The following is a 27,342-nucleotide window of genomic DNA, read 5'->3' as shown; positions in this document are numbered from 1 at the left end:
ATACTAAGTTTGTATTAAGTAGTCTTCCAGTTTAATTCCTGAGCCTGTTGTTGCTCATTCTTCTACCAACGGGGTGATTATGAGGGATGGTTGAAAGGTTTGCACTTATATTCCAAGTCTAATCAACTGATATTTTGTTGGAATCCATGTTGAGAAGATTCTGAGGTTGGATTTGAGCTTAGCAGGAAAAAAAAATCTAAGATCAATGAGTGATGTTTACTATGCTCTGTAACTGAGAAGATGGTAGCATTTTTTGCTCCGTGTGTGCTGTCACTGGATCTAAAGGAGTTTTTCTGATATTTTTAAGCCAGAATTCACAGTAAGAAGTATGTTTTACATCACGACTTGGCGCACAGAAGCACAAGCACACACACGATTGTGGATTGTGACAGGCTGAATATTGCCTTCTAAAGTTGTCCATGTCTTACTCCTGGAACCTGTAAGAATGTTAACCTTACTTACATGGCAAAAGAGACTTTGCAGATGTAATTAATTTAAGGATCTTAAGAAGTAGAGATATGCTGCATATCCATGGGGACCAATCTAATCACAAATGTCTTTCTAAGAGGAAGATAGGGAAATCAGAGTTAGAAAAAGTAAAGGTAAAGATGGAATGAGATGTGAAGGTCGAATCAGAGGTTGGAGATCAGCTTTAAAGGAGGAAGGAGGAGCCACAAGCCAAGGAATGGAAACTGGGAAAGAAAAAAAAAAGTTTCTCCCCTGAAGTGTCCAGAAGGAATATAGGCCTGCCAATACATTGATTTAGACTTATGAGCTCAAGAACTATAAGAAAGTAAATTTGTATTGTCTTAAGCCACTAAATTTGTGGTAATATGTTACAGCAGCAATAGAAACTACTACAATAACGTGTAATTGGAACAAAAGTTTTATCAGATGATAACTTACGAGATGTGTGTATGTGTGTGTACTTCCTTATCAAACCTTAATATACAACATGCTCTCTGATATTATTACTCTGTTTTTTTTTATTCTATTTCGCTTTTTTAAGTGTCAGTTGAAACCCCATAAAATAACATCATTTACCTGTAATGGGTCTTGACCTGCAGTTTGACAAACCAGTGGCCGAAGACCTGCACTTTAAACACATTAGTCCACATTTATTTTCTTATTTTCATTTTTTGTTGTAAATCCTACTGGATTTAAAGATTTATTATAAATCTTAAGTTCTTTATTTATTATAAATCCATAAGTTCTACCACTTTAAAAAATGGCACCATTTTTTTCAATTTTTAATTCTTAGCATTCAGTATTTCTGCCTATAAAATTGGACTTTCAAAGTTGGATATCTCATTTCGCAAGCATAGCTGCTATAAATGCAAATTATTATGAATCAAATCATTAGGTCCAAAGATGCATTTACTTATTAAAAGATAGTTTAAAGTATTAATTTGCACAGAAGCCATGCTACAGAATGACTCGATAGTATTGAACAAAATTCTTATAAACCTTAGAATCATAGATCATATATTTTTAGTGAGGATTAAAACCTACTTCCTTTCTAGATATTTTAATTCTTTCTAGCTTTTATATACATCTTACCTCTACTACAACTTATATCAGCTCTCCATTTGGGCTCAGCTATAGTTTTATCAATGTTTATCTTGTTTCTGTGTTTGTTATTAACAAGAAAATAATTTGTTTAATGTCCTTTGATTTTCACCATAATATAAAGAACACTTAATCTTTAATTTTGCTTTTGCTTTTGATAATGAAGATATAATGCTTTCTAGTTTATTAATATAAAGTTTTTGTCAACTAGACACCACAGCGAGTTTGAGGGATGGAAAAAAACTCAAAGAAGAAAATATAACTTTACATGATTTAGTAAGCATATTGTCCTTAAGTGACTTTAAAATTCAGTTTGTTTTAGTATTACCAAAACCTTCTTGGGCTGATGATTTATTTTCTTATTTGAATTAAGTTGACTGAAAAAATCATGTGGAATAACTAAAAAAAAATTTTGTAATTTTAAGCACTTAGGAACTAATTGTGAGATTCAAGAGGGGTCATTCTTTTGGGTCCATAAATGAAATATGCGTCGAGAGAACAGGAAGGGGGCATAGGGAAAACATCTTTAAGTTATATCAACATTGTTGCTCATAATAATAATGCTTGACCACATTTTAATTTACAGAAGAGATTTACACATAAGTATTAACATAATAAATGTCAATTTCAGTAGCTATGCCCATTTAATTGGAATTTTTTATGAGATTCCTTGTTTGCTAATACAGAAAGGAAATATTGCATTTCTAGAGGCTCTTAAAAAAAGTTATTTAAAAATACATTTATTTGGCTAGAAGGTGATTGATCTCGATGTAATGGAAAAGGTAACTCTGGAAATTGGTGACCATTTACCCTAATGTGAATGAGCCCAGTCACGTACTAGGTATAAGTTTAGGTTGTTTTTTTTAATTAATAAATACTTTCAAATTGATCTATAATTTGCCTTAGAGCAAGAAAGAATTTTAGTCAGTACAGATGCATAAATGTTAGAAGTTCAGAAAGAAAATAAATGAGAAGATGCAGTCAAAGAAACAGATTTTGGAGCGCCTGGGTGGCTCAGTTGGTTAAGCATCTGCCATTCGGCTCAGGTCATGATCTCAGGGTCCTGAGATCAAGCCCTGCATCAGGCTCCCTGCTCAGTGGGGAGCCTACTTCACCCTCTGCTGCTCCCCCTGCTTGTGCTCTCTCTCTGTCAAATAAATAAATAAAATCTTAAAAAAAAAAAAGAAATCTAGATTTTGGAAAAATGACTAAGTCTATGGCTGGTTAGATATAGTTAAAAAATAAACATGTGCATATATGTTTATATCTAAAGAAAGGATAAAACTATACTTACATGAGTAAATAGCGATTGGTATGATTTTGAGGTGAGTTTTGCGTTGGAGATGTCAAGTGGAGGAAAAGGACGTCGATTTTATCCTGTAGTCTACAAATTAATTTCAAACGGCACCTAAATTTTTATTTCCTTTAGAACCAAGGTGGCTTGTTTAATTCTTGGCATGAATTTGGAAAGCATGAGACAAAAGGTAAGACACACAAACCAGGGCGCCTGGGTGGTGCAGTCGTTGGGCATCTGCCTTCGGCTCAGGACGTGATCCTGGAGTCCTGGGATTGAGCCCCACATCAGGCTCCTATGCTGGGAGCCTACTTCTTCCTCTCCCACTCTCCCTGCTTGTGTTCCCTCTCTCACTGGCTGTCTCTCTCTGTCAAATAAATAAAATCTTAAAAAAAAAAAAAGACACACAAACCAAGTACATTGAACAATATGACAGTAAAGATGACCAAAACAATGTTTTCTCGAATTTCTATAAATGTAATTTGGTTTAATACCATGACCTCAGAAAATAAAAGTCATCAAAGAAATTAATTTTCCATTCTGGGAAAGAAACCCTTGTCAAATTTGGCATGTTTGGCCCACTTGGTTTTATTCATAAAATAGAGAGGAAATTAAGTATTATTTAAAACAAAAAATATATTTTTGCTAGAGGGAATTGGGTGCCTTCCAGAAATTTTTGACTAGACTCCTTTCAGGAGCATAAGGAACAGCAACAAATATATTATGGGTAAAATTTTGTCAATGAAGTATGATTACAAAATAGTTCTTTGAAATACTTATTCATTGAATTAATCCAATTACTTTTCACTCATTAAAATTGCCTCAGTTAAACCGCTTTAATGAATTTTTACTTTAATCATGGCCTTTTAGAATGCTTTAATGTTTTCAGTGGGTCTCCTTTATTCAGGTTTTGAGTTTAATATATTGAAGAGAAACTATACTTCATTTCTAGTGCCACTGTATGCACATTAATTAAACTGAAGTTAATTTACAGCTATAATTTAGTTTTAAAATGAATTATGATTACTACAGCTTCAAACTGTTTGAGTTACTTTGTCAAACTTTAGTAAACCAAACATATTGATTCTAGATGATTTTAGGCTCTGATTTCTGTGTCCAAAGCATTTTTCACAGGCAGTTTTTGAAACACCTAATGCCTCCTGAATGTGCTGTAGTCATTCGTCTCCTGTCTGATACTATGCATGTCTTGTGGAAGAGTACTCTTCATCTTTGGGTCATGGCAACTAAATGTCATTAGAGCTTAGGAAAAGAACATATAACCGGGGTTGGGAGTTAGTTGGGAGAAAGCTTTGAGAAAGCATCCTCCAGAGTCAGTGCTATATGTTGTCTCTAATTATACCCAAAAGGGCTTGATTGAGGATTAGAAGGATTCATAGCAAGTTGAACCCTCAAAGTGCTAATTTAATAGATTGGTGTTAAATTGGAGGAAGGTCCTAAATTGAGGCAAGATAATTTTACCAGTGGATTTAGATGGGAATGTCAATATCATGCTCACGAAATTTGCAAGAAAGAGAACTTGGATGAAATGTTTGGGACAAACAGGTATGGATACACTTGAATGAGGTACTGCATTTGACAGATTCTTTCAATCAAATATTTTAACAGCTAATTTCAAACCGTCAGTGGTATTACTTCTGAACATTCAGCTATACATGTGCGATAGTTCTGGAGGTGTCTGTCAACTACCAGTTCAAGAGGAGTCAAGGGTGGCCCAGCCTATCTGAGCTGATATTTATGGACCTTTTCATCCAGGACCAATAGGATGATAATTAGTTTCTCTCTGCTGTGATAAAATAATACAAAAAAAAAAAATGTAGAGAGTTTTAAAAGATATAGTTTAAGAGGAATATTAGCAAACTAGAATTCATCAGAATGAATCTAGGATAGTGACAGGCACAGAAACATTGTTAAGCTTAGAAAACAAATGATGGAGATGTTTTGGCTTAAAAATATGTGTGTACTGGGGCGCCTGGGTAGCTCAGTTGGTTAAGCATCTGACTCTTGATTTCAGCTCTGGTCATGATCTCAGGGTGGTGAGATTGAGACCTGCATTCAGCTCCAGAAGGCACATGGAGCCTGCTTAAGATTCCCTCTGTGCGCCTCCCTATCCTGGCCTGCTTGTGCTGTTTCTCAAAAAAAAAAAAAGAAAAGTGTGCATGTTTATTTACTTTAAGATTAAAAGACTATCATAATGAAGAGATACTAAAGTGGTTTTTTTTGTTTGTTTTGTTTGTTTTTTTGTTTTTTTGAGAGCACATGGCAGGGTGCGGGGACAGGGGTGCAGACAGAGAGGGAGAAAGAGAATCTTAGGTAGGCTCCACGCCCAACCTGAGCCTGATGGGGGCTGATCTCACCACCCAGAGATCATGACCTGAGCCGAAATCAAGAGCCAGTTGCTTAACCAACTCAGGCACCCTGAAGAGATACTAAAGTTCTATGTGACTCAAGAGAGTAAAAATAAGTAGTGGATAGAAGTTTAATTTCTAGATTTCAACTCAATTTAGAGAACTTTATAAGAAATAGGTGTCACTTGGATTGGAAAAAGTTACTTTTTCAAAGGGAAAACATTTCCATTTTGTGGTCTACCAACCATTCTTTGATATAATACAATTCAAAATATCAAGAGAATAGTTTTCTAATAAGAAGCCAGAGGGGGTTAGTGTGTGGAGATTTTTAGCAAACCTGAATATAAAGACATTTAGGAAAATAGATACAATAGCCAAATATCCACTTATAGCATAAAACTAAATTGGATACAGAGATATATTTAAATAGTGATTTTTCCTACTCGTTTCATATATATAGTGTCTTATCAGAGTCTTGACATCAGCATCTTCACTAGCCAATTTGGGGGTCATCTATAAGCTTTTCTTAGCACATCATTTTCATTCTCATGTAAATTACTTGTGACAGAACTTTCTGAATCTCTAATTGAAAATTCATCCCAAATCACAGATACCATTTTATAAGGCATTAAAACATTTTTAACATCTGTCTTATAAGCAGATTAAACATGATAGTATTGCTTTTAAAAGTGATCTTTAAAAAACTGTTTACATAGCCAATTGAGGTATCATATCCCCAGAAATAGTTATACTTGTGCTCAATTCCTTTGTCTCCTTTCTTTTTTAACCAATATTATTAGGCAACCTCTAAGTATCTTAAACTAGAATGCATTGATGGACATCTATAGACTAATGTATCTTTCACAAATAGCAGGTTTTTTTGTTTCAAATGAAGCGATTGCTAAAGGCCAATGTACTAGGAGAGTTTGGAAGACATGAATTTAAGGCATCTCCCTACTCACAGATAGATAATTGGTGGGGAAAGTGGTGGTGAGTCAACTTAACACAAGACAGATACAGAATTTTGTAAATTGCCTGCTGATTCCCTTCCTGTGCACCATGGTGCTAATTAGCATTACCCTCCTCACATATCCCCTTAGGTTAGAGAATTAAAGTCCAATTTCCCAGTGATTCCTACAGGACCTCTACATTCAGATTCAGCCTCTAACACATGACATCTTGTTGCACTCCTTGCACACTCACCTGGCGAGCCTTGGCAGGAGTTTTTGCCCTTCCTGACGCAAATGTGTGCTTTCCTGCCTCTGTGCCCATGCTGGTGATTAAGGCTGACCATCTAAGTTACTGTCTAAACCTGAACACTTTTGAGATGAAAGAACTTTCTATTAACCATTGGGCAAAGACAATGTTGCAAACCTGGTCTCTCCCAAGGCAAACAGGGAAATGAGATTGCAATCATGATAGTGCTTCTTCTCAAGTGACTCCCTTGTCATTTGCAAATCCCAGCCCTCCTGAAAGCCCAGCTGAACCAACACCTCTTCCATAATACTCTGTAGATTATGAAAGTAGACATTAAGTGTGTTGAAAAGTAAAGCAAAAATAGTCACTTTGAGTTCGAATTACTCTTTTTCTAATATTTTGAGATACTAACAATTTTACCCTTTCAAAACTGAACAATTACCACCATTCCAATCTTCTTTTTCAATTAATTCTAACTGTCCATTGTATCTGACTACTCTCACAAAATTCAAGGACAAAGCCTCCCCTCCCCCAAAGAGACAACATGTACATATGCACTTCAAAAATCTCTCTCCTGCTTTTAGTTTTTACCATGCTCTACAAAGCTCTATGTTAGTTGTTTGTGTATTCCACTTCACATCGCATTTGCCTCCACTTTGCACTTTATTCTCTATGTTTAAGCAACACTGGCTTTCTTTTTGCTCCTCACACATGCCAAAATTTTCCTGCCTGAAGGCGTTTTCGCTCATTCTTTACTTGGCCCACGATACTGCCTACTGACCCTCCCTTCTACTCTATGCAGGCAAGCACCTTCTCATTACTCAGCACTAAGCTCAGAGAAGCCCCTTGAACTCACCCTATCCAGATAATTCTCTTCCCTCCTTGTTCTCCCACCCTTGTCTTTTGTTTTCATTTATAGCACTTATAATGTATATATTACATTTATAATACATATATTATATAGCACTTATAATATATAGCACTTATAATATATATCACACTTATATATTGTGTGTGTATATAATAATGTAATATATATATAGCATATATTTGTGTGTCTTTATATACACACACACACACACACACACACACATATATATATATGATTCTTACATCTTTCATTATTTGACTTCTTCCACTAAAATGTGAGCTCAGTGAGCAGACAGGCCTTGGTTCCCACTGTGTCCTTCATTGGAACTGTGCTCCTGCAGCAAAGGGGCTCAGTAAATATTGGTGAATGAATACATATGCCCAGGAGTAAACTCACATAACTTTTCTTCTGACTTCTATCACTTACCAGAATTATTTCGTATAGATGCTTTATCTCTCCACCTCGGCAATGAGCGCTCTAAGGTCAGAGTCTACCCGGAAAACTCGTATAGCAGTGTTGTTTCATGAAGATGCATTTTAAATGTTTACTAGGTAAATTAACATATATGTTAGGAATTATTTAGAGCGCAACTATCACTGCAATCTTTCCAGATGCTTATTTTTTAGAAAAAATCAGTTTGTTTTGAAAGGAGAATGATTAGATTTCCTTTTTACCAGAGGCAGTATCTAGAATAAAAGTAATTCACTATCAATCCCTTGTCCTAAAGTCCTAAACAGGATCTTTAAGATAGGGGTGGCTATACCCTTGGAAAACTCCTCTTTGCAGAGTGAAGAATTCTTGAAAATTAAGGCCTCGTTAGAATTCCTTATTAGAAGTCTTATTAATATTCCTATGACCGCTCAGAGCAGGAACTTGTAACTTACCTGGTAATTTTCCTTCAGGACACTAAGAAGTTTCTTGTTCCCTGAAAGCCATTGCCTTCCTGCTAGCTTGTTCCTCCAGTAGCTGGCTGGGAGGTAAACAGCAAAACACCCTAGAGGTCAGAATCTAGCCTCAGGCTTGCCTTACTTATTGTTGTGATATGGGATAAGATATAATTATCAGTGTGGGCTTAACAGTTATCAGTGAGCCAAATGTTTTGACAAGTCAGTTCATTTTCTAAAATTTTGTCTGGCTTATTCAAAGAATCCTTTGTTTCCTTAAAAGTCAAAATGCAGATAATATTAGCCCACTGTGAGGCTTAAGTAGATCATAAGTGAATAAATTCTTAGTACAGTTCTAGCACATTGTGGATAGTCATTGTATGTTTTTTCTTTCTTCCCCTCTCCCCCCAGAATCTTAAGTAGCAATGTTAGCACCAGGGCAGCAAGAGAGTTGAATATATACTCTCACTTCAAAAAACAATGTATGTGGTTTTTTGTGGTTGGAGGAGTGGAAGGCAGTCATAGCCCTCCTGTCCTTGACCTGTGCTCTCTGGACGTATCTGTCACTGCTGAGTGCCACTGTCAGAGATACACGTGCTGTTGGAGTAACAATGGCAGGAGGGGGCCATGCTAAGAAGAGACTGGATTAAAACTTTGCAAACTCTCTTCATATTTTTATACACATTATCTTATCAGTGTTATAGGACAAACCCTCGTTCTTTAAACTACTATGATTCTAATTTTCTCTTCTGTTTATGCAGCATCCAAAGATGTTTGTTGCCCTGGGGTGATAAAAGAGGGAATCTAAAGCTCATTTAAACATAGGTAGGTGGTGATGAAAGATCTTCAGATAATAGCATGAAAATAACACGTGTCAGTGTTAGTAAGGGAGGAGTTCCTTCCCGGAAAAGATCTTTTCTGGATGAGATGAGGCAAGAGATGCACCAGCAAATATAAAGTGTGAGGAGGAGCCCAAGTCCGGGTCCATAGCTCTTCCTTCTCCAAAAAAGTGATTTCACAAATTTTAAGAAAAAAAGTTTTGCAGTAGGGCTTTGCACACACAAGAGAAATTTTGTAGTGGCTTGGACATGATACACATGTCCAAGTTCAGATTCCTGGTAAACAATTGTGCTTGAAAGTTAGTTACAGAAGGGTGTGAGGACACCCTTTCTCCCATATGCTCTAACCCTTAACGTGTTTTGGGTGTCTGTGGTGCTGGATTTGTATTTTCTAGCACTGATGGACCATTCTGTCAGTCTGTAAGAACAAAGTAGAGATGAACTTTTCAGAAAAAAATATGTTTATAAAATTAACTTTCACTTACGACCACTTTCCTCTGAGACGTTACCGAATATATTTTTGCTAAGACAGAATGAAGGACAGAAAAGGAAAAGGAACATGTGGTAAGATAGTACAATATCCAGAAGATCAAATTCCTGTCCCTCATTCCCCTGGGAGGTATTTGTTATCCATGTAACAGAAAGCTTAAGTGTTCATTTGATTAAAACAATTAATACAAAAGTATATAGAGATTATATATCTTATTAACATTTAGATGGGATCTAAGAAGCATCACTTAAGTACGTGCTGCCCTCATCTACCCACGCCCCTTCCCTCTCTCTCCCTCTCTCTCTCTCTCTCACACACACACACACACACACACTACACAGACACACACATACAGACACATACACAGACACACACACACAGACACACACACACACAGACACACACACACAGACACACACAAAAAGATGCCTACAGAAAAACATACTCCGTGTTTAAAGGATCCATGGAACAAAATATTCTGATGGAGGATTCAATCAGTATTAGTAATATGATACTGAATATTTACTATATAATATTATTGAGATGTTACTGTTGAGATTCTATGGGGCCATTGTTCCTGCACTGCTGGCTGTGTGGAGTCAAGATAAATATATTTGATCTGAACCTTGCAAGAAAAACACAGGTCCATCGGGATTTGAAAGAGGATGATGATTTCGGAGAAAGGTGAGGGTTTTTTAGTGATTGGAAAATAGTGCCTACAAAGGGGATGCCGGAAGGTGAAACCGATGAGCTAAGCCAGAGCCAGGTTAGAAAGGTCTGCAATGCCATGTTGCAATTGTTGAATTTTAGGTAAATAGGGTATCAGCAGAAGGTTGTAAGCAGGAACTAATATGATCCGGAAACCCTTTCTTCAGAAAGCTAAAAGTGGCAACAATAAATATTCTTCTGTTGTGGCATTTATTGACCTTGAATCTGTGCTGTAAATTTGGATGCCCTTTCACACTGGTACCAGGTATATTCTAGTCAGCGGTTAGCCACTTTATGGGTCCTAATTGTGTTTGCTTCTCAGTCTGGTGCTTGATGAACAGCATAATGCATTTGTTCAAAGTCAAGTCTTCCATATCGTATCTTCAGAGGCCAAATTGATCCGTCTGCTGCCATTGCATTTCCAGTGGGCAGCGTCTCTACGACTCCACGGGAACTTCTTCAGAAACCCTTGTGGCCTTTTTGCTGTTGTTCTTGTTTTCTCCTCTCCGGCTGGAGTTGCTCAGCCACCCTCGGTCAAAGCTGTTCAGTATCTCCTTGTTGTATCCCCTTACAGACATGTCTCGTCCTCCCCAAAACTGATATTCCATCTCTAAGTTTTCTTTCAGAACCAGGCATTTGGTTTGTTGCTCCCTGACCACTAGGCTTCACTAGTATTTGCTTTTCCATTAGCGGTTGGCAGGGACAGCTTGTCCCTTCAAGCGTCATGAGGCTCCGAAGCAATTCTGGCAGTATCTAGCTGCGTAAAGATGGCTCTACTGAGATCCCCTTGCCTAGCTCACAAGTTGTCTTCACTTCTTCATTGGTTCGTGGGCTTCTTTTCAGCACACCTTTCTTCCTGGGCCCTATTCCAAATTCAAAAGATGCCAGTCTTGGGCTTCAGTAAGCCTTTTCATCTTTAAGTCTGCCTCTTCTTGAAATGGAAAACAGGATATAGGTACCCTGAGAATCAGCATATGAAATAAAGTGATTTATGAAATATTCTCCATCTTTCCCCATGTTCTTGCCAAACAACTTTTATTTCACTTATTGCTTTTTAAAAATATTTTATTTATTTATTTATTTGAGAGAGGAAGAGAGAGACAAAGAGAGAGAGAGCAGAGAGCACAAGCAGGGAGGTGGTGGGAGGGGCAGAAGCAGACTCCCTGCTGAGCAGAGAGCCTGATGGGGGGCTTGATCCCAGGACCCAGGGATCATGACCTGAGCCACAGCAGACGCTTAACCAACTGAGCCACCCAGGTGTCCCTGTTGCTTTTTTTTTTAAGATTTTATTTATGTATTTATTTGAGAGAGAGTGTGGATGATCTGGGTGAGGGGTGAGGCAGAGGGAGAGAGAGAATCTCAAGAAGACTCCCCACTGAGCACGGATCCCAATGTGGGGCTCAGTCTCATGACCCTGAGATCATGACCTGAGCTGAAAACAAGAGTCAGATGCTTAACCGGTTAAGCCACCCAGGCGCCTCTTGCTTATTGCTTTAACCGGCATATATTCAGAACTTTTTAAGTCCACGTGAATTCTAAACTACTGAGCCCTCTTGAAAATAAGGCTTGTCTTTTTGCATTAGTGAAATTTTTTCAGCGGTCTTAATCCCGGGTAGTCTAAATATTGTATTTCTTGGAAAAGCATAATGAATGTCATAATTTATAAAATAATAATTATCACCTTATTATATTATGAGCATCCATGGCCATGGGAACTCTGCAGTCAGTGCTGGAGAAGGGTTATTGAATACTCTATTATTATTTCTGGCGTAATAAATAAAATTATGCATATAAAACACCTAGCACAGTGCACGGTAAAACGCATTTTACCATATAACCATGGGTTACTGGTGAACATATCCTTATTTCTAAAATCAAAATTCTGTAATTGAGAAGTCCACTGCCAATTATATTTTTCCCCTTTGTAAATCTAGTTCTAGGGGCCTGCAAGAGTTTTTTGTTGTTTGCTTACTTTTGTCTTCATTAAAATTCAGGGGTTTTACTTCCATGTACTCCTTAGATTTAGGTCTTTTTCTTTTCAATCCAGGATGGAACTAGGTGAGCCTTTATCATCTGCAGACTATGGAAATTTACTTCTATTATTTATTTGTTTGTTTTTTTTTTCCTCCTCCTGTTCTGTTTTCTCCTTGTGGAATTCCTTTTATTAACATACTAGCTTTCCTGGATCTATCCTCCATTTCTCTGTTTTTCTTTAATGATCTTTATCTATTCATGTACTTTTCTTGGCATTTGATCTTTCTGGACCCAAATTCTGATTTCAATCACCCTCTCCTTAATGTAATGTACTTTTGGTTTGAGTTCCCCTAGAAAAGATACTGTGGCAAGATTTAATTATGCAATGTTTATTTGGAGAGAGATGTCTGGAAACCCTCCTGGAGAAGTGAGGAAGTAAAATAAGAAAATGAAAGAAACCTGTGTAATGTGCATTCTCAGACAAGTTCAGCCTGTGAGCTTATCCCATTAAGGTACTCTGAGAAAAGAGAACATGCTAATTACCTTGTCTAAGGATAAAGCAGGCTGGAGTATTTATAAACCAACTCTCCTGGTCAATAGTTGAGAGCTGCTCCTAGAGGGGATTAATTCCCTGCCATTTTCTCCCTGCTAAATACATAAATGGGGCTTTCCCTCCTGTCCAGAGCAAGCCCTCTGGCAAAAAAATAAATGCTGGATGCAGGAAGATAACAGGAGGAGATGGGCAAAGTATCAACAGCATCGGTTATTTTGTTTCAGTGGGTGTTGGGGAAATACAATTAAAACAAAATCTTCTCCCAGCTCAGAAATCCTTTCCACAAAAGTAGTAAAGAAAGTTCTTTTATTATTGAATAAGCATTAAACCAGAATGTGATGGACATCACAGGCAATCCACTCAGAGATTGCAAAGATAGAGCGAAGTCTCACTCTTTTATGTTTCCAAGTAGATTCAACCCATTACATACTTGTTCTCAGCATAAACAATAAGTCATCCTCAAGTAAAAGGTCTTGAGAGTACCATTTGTCATAGAGTTCATCCTAACTTTACCTGGTTATTGGGGTGATTAGTGTTAGCCAGTTGGCTTCATCCCAACTCGGAGGTAGTTTTGCACCTTGGAGCAAGGCACCCACCAAAGTTAGGCTTCTAAGTCCCACAGAAATGGGCAGACAGTGGTGTTATCTATCATGATGCTTACATTTCAAAGAAAGGGCTTCCAAGTCCTTGAGAAATAAATTTCTAGGTAATAAAGTTAACAATAGGCCTACATAGTCTTCAAAAGGATTTATGTCCATTTCAAAGAGAAGAGGACTTAACATCACAAGTTTTCTAAAGTAAGTGCTGTGACAAAAAGGAGGGAAGGAAATCTCTTATTTTGAACAGGGAGAAGTAAGCCTCTTAAAAGCCTTTTTTTTTTTTTTTTAATTTGTATTTGTTCTTACCTTAGAAGTCACATCTTTTAAAAACATAAAATTTTTGTGTCTGCATTTTATTTCCCTTGCTGCTTCCTAAAATGTGTTTATTCAAGTGTTCATCTTTCCCTTCCTGCAAGTCAATTGGCATGTGTTCAAATAGCATATGTTGAGATGTTCTGCCTGATTTTCTTGTCTATGGCTGCTAGTATTGTATGCTATTTTTATTTGTCAACTTAGATATGGTTGTTGAAATCAATTAGTGCTGACATTCTTTAAATAGTGAGTGGAAAACACAGGGATTCCCACCCCAGTGGGCCTCTGATCCCTGGTTTTCTTGATTTCTCCCAGCCTCAAAGGCAAGGCAGGCCCAACTTACTTTTTGGTTTCTTCTCAGCTCTCGAGGTCAGGGAGAACCATGACACTCTGATATCCTTCCCCAACAAGGTGCACAGATCTCCGAGGACAGACTCTTCCCAGGATCCCCTCCCTCTTTCTGTGTCTCCCCACCAGGATCCAACACTGTGCTCCAAGTGCTTTCACATCCCCTTCACAATTCCCTCTGCTGACCCTGAACGGAGCCCATTTACATCCAGCTGGGTTTGGAAAAGAAGAGGCTAGAGAAGCATGTTCAGATAATTGTGTTCCCAAAATGGTTCTATTCCCACAAGTGTTTGTGAGGATCCTAATTACTAAGCAAGTGACTTTTGAATAAAACAAGGTGATACAAGTCTTTCATATGTTAATTCAGGAGGAAGACCTGTTAACCTTATAGATTCCATTTGGTCAAGATTGATGGCTTTCTTTTCCTTGACTAGTGAAAGAACCCTTTTATTGTATCTAGACACTCCACTCACTGTTTCAAACAACACACCTTCATAGTTTGAGAAGTTAGACCATTCTTGACGTAACACAGAATGTATGATTTGATTGTTTCCCTGAATTGAGGTTCATATCCTCTAAACCCTCAACTACCAAACTCAAGCATAAGGAATATTCTGGCACTACCCACTTCTAAGCTTTTAAAATCCTGACCTACTTTAGAAAAGATCATCTTTGGTTCCACTATTTCTGGTACTTCACCCTTCATGGAACTAGGAAGTGTTAGAATGGGTGTGCAGAGAAAACATTCCCTCCTCATAGCTGACCATTTGGACTATGGAGAGCTCCAACCAGGAAGAGTTCTTGCCACTTTCAATACAAGGGGACAGCAATTTGCAAGTGAAGGTGACAAAAACCTGAGGCGCTCTTCAGGATCAAGCCATTGCTTCTCTACCATGTATTTATGTGCATCCATTTGTATAAAAACCCTTTGTGTGGATAAATTTTGGACAACTAATTTGCACTGGCATAAAAGAATTTCCACATATGTGTATTTAAAAATGCTTTTAAGTTGACAATTCAGACAAATCCCATTCAGGCCAAGGTATAAATAATAAATGTGTGTTTATTTGAACTTCTTGATGGAGAAATCTGTGCAGACAATAGACTTATTTATTTCTAAAGAAGATTTATGTTAAAAGAAAGTTCCCTGGGGCATTAAGAAGAAAAAGCCTGCAAAAAGCACTCTAGTAAATTATAACTCTGAGGATAAAATATGACAAAAATAATTGCTAAAGTAAAAACCACAGTATAAAACTTGCATGTACTCTATATCATATGTTTTCAATTTTTTTTTTTTTGTTAAATTCCTGTCACTGAAAGAACTGCTCCTGGGAGAATAATTGGGATTTTTGAATACCTTAACTCTTTCGATTTATATAGAATTTTGAATATTGTTTTGAATCCTGGATATTTAGCATATTTAGTAATAGTCATAATTGATTAGTGCTTACTTTGTTATTACTATCATTATTTTACGAGAAGGAATTCAAAGGCTGAAATAGTAAGGTCACATGCCCATGTTTTACACCATTAATTGGAAAAGCTGGGATTTTAACCCTGGCATGAGCAGAACCTGGTCTGTTACCTATCATGATATGTGGTATTTCAATGATATATGGTCCATGTGACATACTGTAGACAATAAATTTCTGATCCATATGTAAGTTAAAATTCAAGGAAGTACATGGGGTGATATTATTTTTTCCTTATCTTTCTAAGACTCGTGAGCTCTTTGGCCTAGAGTAATTTTCAAATATACATTCTCTTCAAGTTACACATTTAAATTAACTTAATAAGTAAACCAGTATTCAACCAATGTATTTTTTTTAAAGATTTTATTTATTTATTCGACAGAGACAGCCAGCGAGAGAGGGAACACAAGCAGGGGGAGTGGGAGAGGAAGAAGCAGGCTCATAGCAGAAGAGCCTGATGTGGGGCTCGATCCCATAACACCGGGATCACGCCCTGAGCCGAAGGCAGACGCACAACTGCTGTGCCACCCAGGCACCCCTAACCAATGTATTCTTGCTTACATCAAAGAAACAGTTAATTTGAAACTTTTATAATTGTATTCTTTCAAGTGAATTTAATGTTTGTAAAAAACATCCATTAACATAAGAGTGCGCTTTAGAGTCAGGTCAACTAAATTCAAATCTCTTATACACTGAATAATTGCAACCAAGTTACTTAGCTCCTCTGAGAAAAAAATCTTTAACTTTTTCTGAATGTTTTTAGTGTGCCAGACACTGTACTTGGGATTTATGTCCATTACAGCTTTACATGAGAGACCTAGAGTTTCCTTATTTTGTAGATGAAGAAACCAAGTGTCAAAAAAAATTTAGTGGGGCGCCTGGGTGGCTCAGTCATTAAGCATCTGCCTTCGGCTCGGGGCCTGATCCCAGGGTCCTGGGATTGAGCCCCACATCGGGCTCCCTGCTCTGCTGGGAGCCTGCTTCTCCCTCTCCCACTCCCCCTGCTTGTGTTCCCTCTCTCGCTGGCTGTCTTTCTCTCTTTCTCAAATAAATAAATAAAATCTTAAAAAAAGAATAGTGCCTTTCTTCTACACTATAGATAATAAATATCAGAGCTGTTAATTCAAATTTAGGTCTTCCTGACTCCAAAATCTTTTTTTTTTTTTCACTTTTCATTACCTTCAGCTGCTTCCAATAAGGACTAAGGATTCTATGAAATTAAATGACATAATGTGCATAAAACACTCATTGTAGGTGCTCAAAGTGTAACATATATAGTTTCCATTTTTAATTTAGAGTTTTCCTTGTAATGTATCTTAGAAGATACTCTACTTGGAAAGTGGCATTTTCTACTACTGAAGTCCTCAGTAGCAGGATGAGGATAACTGTGAAGGGAAGTCACAGAGTGAGTCATGAAATGTTAAAGCTTTGAGAAAGCTTAGGTATCAACATACCTAACGTTGTCTATTGTTTTGTTTAGTGAGCTTGTGGAACAATATCCTCTTACCCCAAATTTTTGTACATGAACAGGTCTAAATTGAGTTGATATGGTTGAATGGGATGAAAAAGAATCCTCATTTTGCATCAAGGTTGTCTATGAGACAGACCTTTCTGGAACCCTCAGGGCTCCATAAAGCACAATTTGAAAATTACCTTTCCAGTAACTTTCTCTTTTTTTGCACATGAAGAAAGCCACAACAGCAAAATATCTTCTAAAATTTGCAGTTAGTGGAGGAGCCCTGGCTGGAAAGAGACATTACACCTGGCGCCTTCTGTGTCCTGGCTCAATGTGCTTTCCTGGACCTAGGGCTACATAAAAGTGTCTACAGAAAAGCAGTGGTTTGGGGACAGCTGGGTGGCTCTGTTGGTTAAGCGTCTGACTCTTGATTTCCACTCAGGTCATGATTTCAGGATCAGGAGATCAAGCCCTGACTTGGGCTCATGTGCTGGGAATGGATCCTGCTTAAGATTCTCTCTCTCCCCCCTCTCTCTCTCTTTCTCTCCTCCTCTCTAAAAAAAAAAAAGAAAGAAAGAAAAAAGAAAAGCAGTGGTTGGTATTTGTTCTCAGGATTTTTGAAATATTTGTTCCTATACATAGAAAATAATACAAAAAATCATTTCAGTCTCTAAGGTGGTAGCAGTTGTTGATAAAATATTACTGTAAAGTTTTGTATCATTGGAATCTTCTTTCTGGACTCTAAAGGTTGCTAAGATTAATTTTTGGAAGCAAAGAATAAGCACTGTACTTATACAGCTATTGATTCTCCTGAAATCGGAATAGTCTAGAAATAACTAATCCGTCTGCTAATCCCTGGGGCACCTGGCTGGTTCAGTTGGAAGAGTATGTAACTCTTGTTCTGCAGGTTGTGAGTTCGAGCACCATGTTGGGTGTAGAGATTACCAGCTGCCAGTCCCATTATACAATAAGGAAATGAGCCATAAGAAGGGTCTAGAGAGGAGGCGCTGTTGTAAAAAATTTGCTTATTCTAACTTGTTTATGAGTAACATCACAATACTCTTTTGAGTTATAAGCTTCTGTTGTTTTACTTACTTACACAGACTACATGCTTGTAATAACAGAACAAATACTTGATATAGTGTAAACTGCAATTGCATAATTATTTCCTTACAAAATAAAATATCATCGAATATACATATATAAGATCTATACATTGTTATTCATTTAATCGGAGACATACTAAATGTAATAATAATTTGGAAATATTTTTCCTAAGCTAAAAGTAAAGTCATATTAGTAAATATAGATCACTCCATCCCAAGGTCTCAGGACAATAAATGGTTGAGCATTTAAAGAAACCCTTAGCATAAGCAGTAAAGACATGGTTTGATGTTAGAAGAAAAATGCAGCATGATTTTTACCCTTAAGTAATTAATTCAACAAGAATTTGTTATCTTCCTCATGTTCTATTGGATACACTTATATATGAAGAATAATTTGGGATCTGAGAAAATGAAGAAACAGATGTGTATAAAGATAAATTATGAAATAGAATGATGATGCTGTAATTGATCTAGGAGCAAAATATTGTGCAAAAATCATAATTAAGTTAATGTAACTACAGAAGCAATTTTTGAAACAGTAAAATCTCTCTTAACCTACATGATTTTGGTCTCAAAGTTATTTGATAATTTTTAAAAAGTTGAAAGGGGAATTATAAAAATACAATAAAATACAATAACAATAACAAATCCAATAGGTATAAACACATTTGGGAACAAATACCACTGACTAATGGTTTATAAAAATTAGGCAGTAGGATCTTGAACAATAAGATTATTGTGGACATTAGCTTAACTATTTTATGGGGGAATATACTTGGCAAATCTGGTGAGTTGGTTAAGTGGTTGAGAGTAAAGACTACTTCTCCTGTAATTAAATATTTAAGAGAAGACAATATAACAAATATATAATATCACATTTTTACATCTAGATGAATACATAGATGTTTAAAAATGATGGCTAGGACATCAACTCAGTTACTCAGATGTTCTCTCTGCTGGTAACGGACGCTTTTCAGGAGATACTGGAGGGACAAAATAACCCAAAATCTGGAGTAGCACAAAGGAGGAATGCATGGTTTACATCATATTGTGAACAATTTATAACATATATTTTTTTTTAGAAAATTGCCCAGAGCAAGTGACCACTCTTCTTAATTTAACGAAATGGAAACATTTTCTTTCACTAGAGTCCCACTTTAAAGAGCACTATATTTGCATGCGTGTGTGTGTGTGTGTGTGAGAGACAGACAGACAGACATGGAGACAGATTCCCAAGGGTCATTACAAGTAGCAAATGATGATTACCACTGTGACTTTTAAGGGTAGTAGGGTCAATTAAATGGTACGCCCTTTAGTTCACTGAGCTCCATGATAAGCTGGACTTGTAAGCTTGGGAATTATCACTCAATAACTAAATTACTCTGTCTAATAGAGGTGAAAATAATTTGAAATTTCCTAGGAAATTTCACGTGGGAGGAAAGAGTAATACAAACATTAGAGACAGAAAAGAAAAAAAAAATTAAAAGTGTGTAATGAAGCAGGAAAAGTCTCGTGACAAGAGAATGAGGAATTTTTGAGTTGTCTGTAATGAGATTATCAATGTGACCTCTTTGCTTTGTTCCCCTCTGATATTTTAAATGAAGTCTCTGTCACCCATAAATGATTTTAAGAGTGGATATTTTAGGGTATTTTAAGACGTTTTGAGTTTTACATTACATCTGGCAGTTGGCAAATCCAGGGAGCAAAAGGTTGGACTCAGGACCACAACACCCGTCTCCTATTTTGGGGAATCTGTCTTCAGTCATCTGAACTAAAATGAAATACCCAGTTGTAAGCTGACTAAGTCTTTACTCCAGAATGGAATGAGGGTACAAAGGGTCCCAACCACCTGCCCCTGCTGTTGGACAAACTATGCAGGAAAATAGAGAATGACCCATCATGACCTACTTTTGTTTTAGGAATACAGCATTAGTATCCATGAGAAATTGTGCAAACTAATCTGAGCTCCATCTTAAAAACTTTGGATGAATGGCTTGTTTGGAATGGATGGTTGCAAACAGTGGGTTAGGCATAAACAATGTGATGTGAGATCACTAGCATTTTTAGGAAAGTTCTTCATAAAGTAGGAGATAAGTAGTGAGAACCTTGAAAATAATAGTTTAACCCAACACTGATAAGCATACCGATACCAAGGAATCAGAAAATTTTGGGAGAGGGGAGAAGAAATTCACAGTAAATGTGCGTAATACACAGCAGATAACAGTAGGATACCCTGGACAGCACAGTGCTACATGCGACTGAATACCAGGAAATTGCTAAGAGACCACTGGCCGTGATATTCCAGAAACTAGACAGACATATCCATGGGGAAATCTGGATGGAGAAGATGTTTATTCACATTTAACATACTTATACCAGTACATACCCATAGTGACTAAGAACTTGACCTGCTATGAGATAACCTGGATTCTAACCCAAGGCCGTAATTTATAGTCTGTGTAATCCTGGACAGGTTTCTCTCTGTGTACCAGTCCCCTCATCAGTAAAATGAAGGAAATAGCATTATGTAGCATGGAGTATAGTTGTGCATACAAAATTAGTTAGCCCATGCAAAGTACTTTGCATACCCATGACCTAAGAAGCAATATTTAAATTATGATTTCAATTCCATTACTATTACTGTAAAAAAAGATACTTGAAGAAAATACACTGAAAATGCTAATAGTGTGTCTTGAATTGTGTGGTTGTTGATATTTTTTAAAATATTTGTACTTTGGGGGATTTTTTTTTTCAAGTTTTCTTCAATGAACATGCTATTCTGAATTAAGAGGAAACTTTTCTAATTGTCAAATTATTTCCAAGTCAGAAGCATTCTTTTGTAGAAGATAAAATACAAATGATAATTCCTAAGAGAAAGTTTTCTTAAAAATTAAACACATGAATGCAATTCAAATTAGGCTCTACTTCCTGCTGTGCTATTCTCTATAAAATAATCAGTAAAAAACTGGTATGCTTTACTTATATTTTACCTTAGGGTACAACACGGGAATAGAACATTTGGGGATATGTGAAACTAGATTCGATATTTGTAATGACTTTGTTTTGAATTTCTCATGTTTAGCAACTAATAATTGCACTTGAAATAATTAGCTCATGATTCCTTTGTAATAGCTGAATGCCACAAATTGTGTTCTGAAGGTCAATGGTTAAAGTAAATATCCTCAGTGGAATAAATGTACCTTTTTCATGGAAGATTAAATAATATCAACTGAATGTGCAGTCTTTTAAGCAGAATTCTAAATCACGTCAAGCTGATTCACCTTCTAGTGTGTGCATCTTACATTCTTTTGATTTAGTCCCTGTGCCCTTTTCTGTGCTTTTATTAGATGGAGACCCAGTCTTCTGTACTGGTAACTCTGGACCAGCTCATGTCACTTTATACCCAAGATTTTCCTCTAGCATTTCTAATTTCTTAATCTTTTTCTTTACTCGTCTTGCTGTTACGTCCCCTGTTCTACCTAGTGTAACCTGCCCATGTACTAAGATGTTTGTTATAAAAAACGCAAAAGAATAATTGGGCAGAACACGAAAACACCACTTACTGCCCCATTCATAATCAAATTATCAAATAATGAATTTACTGCAAAGATAAACTTTTTTTCCCCAAAATATATTTGGAACTCTTGTGTAAGAAATACCTCATGAGATTGTATTAAATTAGTATAAATGTACTTACTGGTTTCTGGACACTGGTGCTATTTAGGATGGCTGTGATGTCTGCCAGTATTCAAATGAAACTTGCAGCTTTATGTTACAAATCCAACTGGGGGTGTAGTATTGTTCTTGAAAATAAAATCTGGATGTTCTGGCAGACAATGGCTAGCTATTCACCAAAATTAGATCTAATAAATAGGTATGATTTTAACCAGCCCTGAGTGAGGACTGGCTGCAAAGACAGCTTGTTGTCATCCAGTATCGATTCTCACTTGTTTCTGCCATGAATGAAACCCTCACATTGAATCTTATGGCTGCTCAGTCTGAAACCACATTTATAGCTTCCATTGTATCCAGGGTCACTACATGTGACTGCATTTTTGCCAAAGAGATGTGAGCAGAGATGATGTATGAAACCTCTGGTATATATCTTTGAAATAAGCTTTTTGCTGTCTACGTTGTCTTTCCCTTGCCCCTGGAGTGGGATTTAGAAGTAATGGTAGACAGCCTCCTTCATCAACACACATGAGAACAACATCCTTGGGGCCGCTGGAGTTACGAGAGGAGGAGCCAGGAGCTCTGGATAAGGGTGCCGAGAACTGCCTGCTCCTCTGGCTACTTCCAGCTTGGACTTTAACTTCAGAAAGAAAGAACTCTTGTCACGTTCGAGTCACACTTATTTTGGTCTCTGTTGAAACAGCCAGGCATTATTTGAAAATGCTACTTGAGAACATAAGAAGTAATATTTATTACTATAATAAATTCGTGTAGCATTTTTACAGCACAAAATGTTCTTCACTTTTCTCAAAATTCACAAAATCCTGAGACCTCACTATTATTATCTAAGTTTCCCAGGAAGAAACGAAGGCCTAGGAACTTTTGCTCTGTCAAAAATACCCCAATATGGGATTTCGAGTATAAGACAAGGTTGAAGATATGAAGTTTACTTTTGAGAATAACCAGTAGTAGCTCACGATAGGTTCTGCAATTTTAACTTTTCTCCTTTAAAGTCTTTATCACTGCTAACACCTACTTTACTGGGTCCTGGCTGGAATCCTGACTAACAGGTGACCTCCAGGAAGTTGCTTAATATCCAAAGACCTGAGTTTCCTCATCCATTTATATAAAGGATGATGGGGGAGGAGAGAGGCAAATGTATTTTTAAATAGCAACCTGCATTTTATCCAGGAACATCAGCCTAGTGGCCCAACTGCTGAGATATCTACTCAGGCTCATTTTATTTGAAAATCCTTAAATAAATATTATAATTCCTATTTGAATGCCATACCTCATAGCATGCAGACACTATAAAATCTGGCTGGCAAGTAGCCCTTTATAACCAGTGGGAAATCAGCTCAGGAAGGATGGAGAAAGGGGCGATATGAAGAATCCCCTGGTTTAACCACCTGAGCACTTAGGTGCAAATGAAGTTGACCCCAGAGATAAGGAGCAGGTTGCCTCGCAGCAGAACCCAAAGAGGAATAAATGTTTTCTACACCCTGTGAGTGCCTAGATGTTGAGGCAAGTGCTGCTTCTCCGTAAGCTGAGAAATGGGCACAAAGAAAAGCCTTTTAAGTAAAAACTCCTAGTTAGGGATGGAAAGTATGCTTAGGGACATGGAGAGCGGATTACCAGGCTGAAAGGTGTTGCTGTTAGAGAGATTTGAGTAGATGGAGATGGACAGAAAAGCAGACCTTCCTGTCTCTTTGATGGATCATCCATGTATTGAAACGATGGATATTTCTATCAGATAAGCACATTAATATGCATCATATCGTTAACTTACAGGAAATCAATAGCAAATTTGCTTTTATTTATCCAGTTAAGTTCTATTCATGTTGCTTTTCTAATCAATCCCCAAATAAAACTAAAAATGACTTTGTCATTTAATTTTTATCCTTTGAAATTTAGTGAAACAATGACTAGTTTACTGGGGAGGGGAGTCAGGAAGAGTAAAACATTAATTAATATTATCTGTGTTACTATTTTAACTGAATTTTGCATCCATGAAAACCCTAGACAAATGCAAAAATGGTTGCAAAATGAGCTGGGTTTGAATCCCACCTTTGCTGAAACTACTTGATGTATTTTAAACTCAGTTTCCTAATCTGAGTTGTAAATAATGTGCAAGGTTATTGTGAGATTAGAGATGATAGGCACTCATTAGCAAAGTATATAGATCGTGTACTGATTTGCTCTGCACCTGTGCTGAATTAATCAGACCACAATAATCACTTGGGTACAGTACTACGAAAAATCTGATCTAACGATAATGTATTGTTCGTTAAGCTGAGGGTATATAGCTCATGCAGAATCAATGCCAACATAATGCTTAACTGCCATCCCTTTAATATACTCCTGTTGACCAAAATGAGGCAGCAAATGACAGAGAAGATGTGGGTGTGAAGCTGGATGACACACTGGGCCACTCGGTGCCTAGGCTGGAAGATAAGCGTTGGTTTTGCATACTTTAATGGAGAACAAGTAACCTTTTCACTGCTGCTCAAAAAATAGCTAGAAAGTTCTTGTTTTCTTTTTATTTTTTTTTTAAGATTTTGTTTATTTATTTGAGAGAGAGCTAAAGAGAGAGAGAGCGCGCACAAGCGAGGGGAGGGGCAGAGAGGGAGAGTGAGAGAAGCAGACTCTCTGCCGAGCTGGGAGCCCAACATGGGACTCGATCTCAGGACCCTGGGATCATGCCCTGGGTGCTTAACCAACTGAACCACCCAAGCTCCCTGAAAGTTCTTGTTTTCTTAAAGGACTGGGATCATCTTTAGTTTGTTATCTGCAAAATATTACTCATCAGACACAGAAACCATCCTTTTCCTCCTCAATGTACTAGTGTGCACTGAAAAGTCAATGGCATTTCTGTAACTACTTTTCAGGGGTTTAGCATTTTCTTTTAGCTGATTAAAATCCATTGTAGATGATAATTATGCCAGCTTTTAAAAAAAATCACTCAAACACTCAAAAATGATTTTAAAATCTTTAAATGGCTTGTGCCAGATTTTTATTTCTCAAAGGGTTTCTACTTATGGAAAATTTGCTTAGGTTATGCCCCTTTGTCATATTCTCAGTAAATGTTAAATCAATGCAAAATGGGTGGATTTGTATTTCTAAAAATAACCTCTTTCACAGGAAGAAGAATTAAGGAAGAGTGGGGAAGCCAAATATGCCCACTTGAGTGATGAACTTCATGTATTAATTGAAGTGTTTGCTCCACCTGGGGAAGCTTATTCACGAATGAGTCATGCTTTGGAAGAGATTAAAAAATTCCTTGTTCCCGTAAGTGTCTTTCATTTTTCACAAAGATGTTTCTCATAACTTTTTTTTTAAGTGTGCCTTTTTGATCTTCACTGTTGTTTTAGACCGAGAGTCATATTGCAAACTAATTATTTGTGGAGTTGATAAGAAGGTAACATAAAATAGAATACAACAAACGTTTAGCACGGGACCTGGCATGTTGCCACATAACCAAAGTTTGACAGTGTCTTCCATACATCACCAGTTCACAGTCCTGAAGAATAAGACAATTAACACATAAACACAAATGTATAAATGAGGCTGTATGCTTTTCTCTTGTGTCTTAATCACTTGGTAGTTGACATGTATTCGTGGCAATTTTTAATTAATAGAAAAAGCATTTGCAGGTACAATGGGAGGGGAAAGAGATTAGATATGTAATATTTGTAACAAGACAATGATGTTACTTGAAAATATCAAATGTGCTATTATGTGACATTATGCCAGGTGCTGGCTCATTAAAAAACATAATGTAAAATAGTCAATATTAATAGAGCCAGACATTTGTTGACGTCAAACAAAAATTGGAAAAAATAAACTCATTGCACTCTATGAGAACAACAGAGAGAGTTCGTTTAGTAAGGCAGCAAATTCAGGGTTGCATATTGGATAGAATTCTCTACTGATTTTCTAAGAAATAGAGGAAGGTTAAATGAATGAAGCTTTTATAAAGGTTGACAATTTTGCATTCTAGGAAGAGGTCATTCAAATAGAAATCTTGGCGTTGGGGCTTAGAGCTGAGAGTAAGATAATTGGAAGAGAATGCTGAGTAAAGTTTTCTGGAGTGCCTGGGCAGAGGTCTTTGGCAGAGGAGAAAGAGAGTAGCTAAGATAAATCTGTTCAATGAAGAATCACTGTATATTTCTAAAGTAAGCAACAAACTCAGAGGAAATGGTGGGTAAGATTCATTGATTGGCAGTGATTTTGAGAATGGGAATAGAAAACAACAACAACAACAGAATTTCGAAATGTAAAAGCATCAAAATCAAACCACATAATGTATTTATACACCCAGTTTAAAAATTTCTGTCAAGACAAGGTTATAAAATAACCCCATACCACTCTGGGTATTCCCTAACTTTATATGCACACAGAATTTCAGCACAGTTGATTATCTAGTGCTTATCAGAACCTTCCTAAACAGATCCAATATTTCATAAGCATGAGGCTGTTCTCTCTTCCTTTTGCCTCCAAACTAAATGCCTAGTGCTGTCGGGTAAGCAGTTTTACTGTATTTAGCTCAGATCAGACCTCTAGTGATGTAGGTGGTGTAAAAAAGGCTAGGACTACCTACATTACTAACTCATTTCATGCCTGTAGACAAACAATTTAAATTCTCAGAGCTTCAGCTCCTTATCTTTAAAAAGAAGATAATTATAACTGACTGACCTCTATCACAGTTATTGTGAATATTAAATAGGGTAATGTATATGAAAAAGACATAGAAAATGATCAAGAACCATTTAAATGGATGCTTTTAAACTATTTTACTGTTATAGTAGACAGAATCTTGGAATGCCTTTTTGAGGTTAAATATGTAACATGAAACAGCATTTCATTGCTACATATATATTGGATCTAAGTTGTGGGCTAGGTTAACCCTATTTTATTATAAATGCCAGTAATACATCTAGCCTACTTCTAGGCCTTGTGATACATGTAATCATTTCATTTATAACCTCCCCACTGAAATATGTACTCCATGAGGGCAGGGCTAGCAGTGTCTCTTATATTCCCATCACTTGGCATTGTGCATGGCCTAATAATTATTTGTTTGAGAGTCTGCCGATTAATAGGCACCAGGAGTGATGCAGAGATATAAAATACCTATTTGGGTCAAGTTGGAGGAATAGTACCCCACAATTAAGATGCTTTATATATGCACATCCAGATGAGGAATGAAAATCTCACATTGGCCAATATGACCTGCTCCTGCCTGTCTCTGGGATTTTCTCTCTGCCTGACCGACTGCTCACTCCCTGTACTCTGGATATGTTGGCTTCTGTTCATCCCACACCCCAGGCTCTCCAGGCTCACTCCTCCCTAAGGACCTTTGAAGATTCTTCTCCAAAATAACTGGCACAACTGTCATTCGGGTCTCAGCTCACGTTAGCAATGCAGGAAATTCTTCCCTAAAAGTAACTTTCCTACAATCCTATTATATTTTGTTCACAGTATCACTGTCCCCTTAATTAACACTGCAATTTATTGTCATCATGCTTCAGCCCTCTACACTTATTTAATTTTCCTCATAACTTTTATAACCTTTTCTATATATATATACATATGTATATATATTACTTATTTGTTTATTGTTGGTTTTCTT

The 27,342-nt window shown here is 37.0% G+C and overlaps 1 protein-coding gene across 9 annotated transcripts in view; it reads left to right on the top strand.

Moving 5' to 3' along the window:
• Positions 1-27,342, top strand: part of KHDRBS2 (KH RNA binding domain containing, signal transduction associated 2) — a 597,869-nt gene that overhangs the window by 257,813 nt on the left and 312,714 nt on the right. For all 9 annotated transcript variants that reach the window (XR_004622082.1, XR_004622080.1, XR_004622081.1 and 6 more), the window contains exon 4: positions 24,852-24,998. Coding sequence is in view for 6 of the 9 variants with exons in the window: in XM_034648191.1 (XP_034504082.1) it covers positions 24,852-24,998 (147 nt within the window). In the remaining 3 variants the exon portion in view is untranslated. The remainder of the gene's footprint in view (positions 1-24,851; positions 24,999-27,342) is intronic.

Source organism: Ailuropoda melanoleuca, chromosome 19, assembly GCF_002007445.2.
Source record: "Ailuropoda melanoleuca isolate Jingjing chromosome 19, ASM200744v2, whole genome shotgun sequence".
Taxonomy (NCBI): Eukaryota; Metazoa; Chordata; class Mammalia; order Carnivora; family Ursidae; genus Ailuropoda; species Ailuropoda melanoleuca.
The sequence above is the reverse complement of the archived record's forward strand: the minus strand, read 5'-3'. Positions and strand labels throughout refer to the sequence as shown.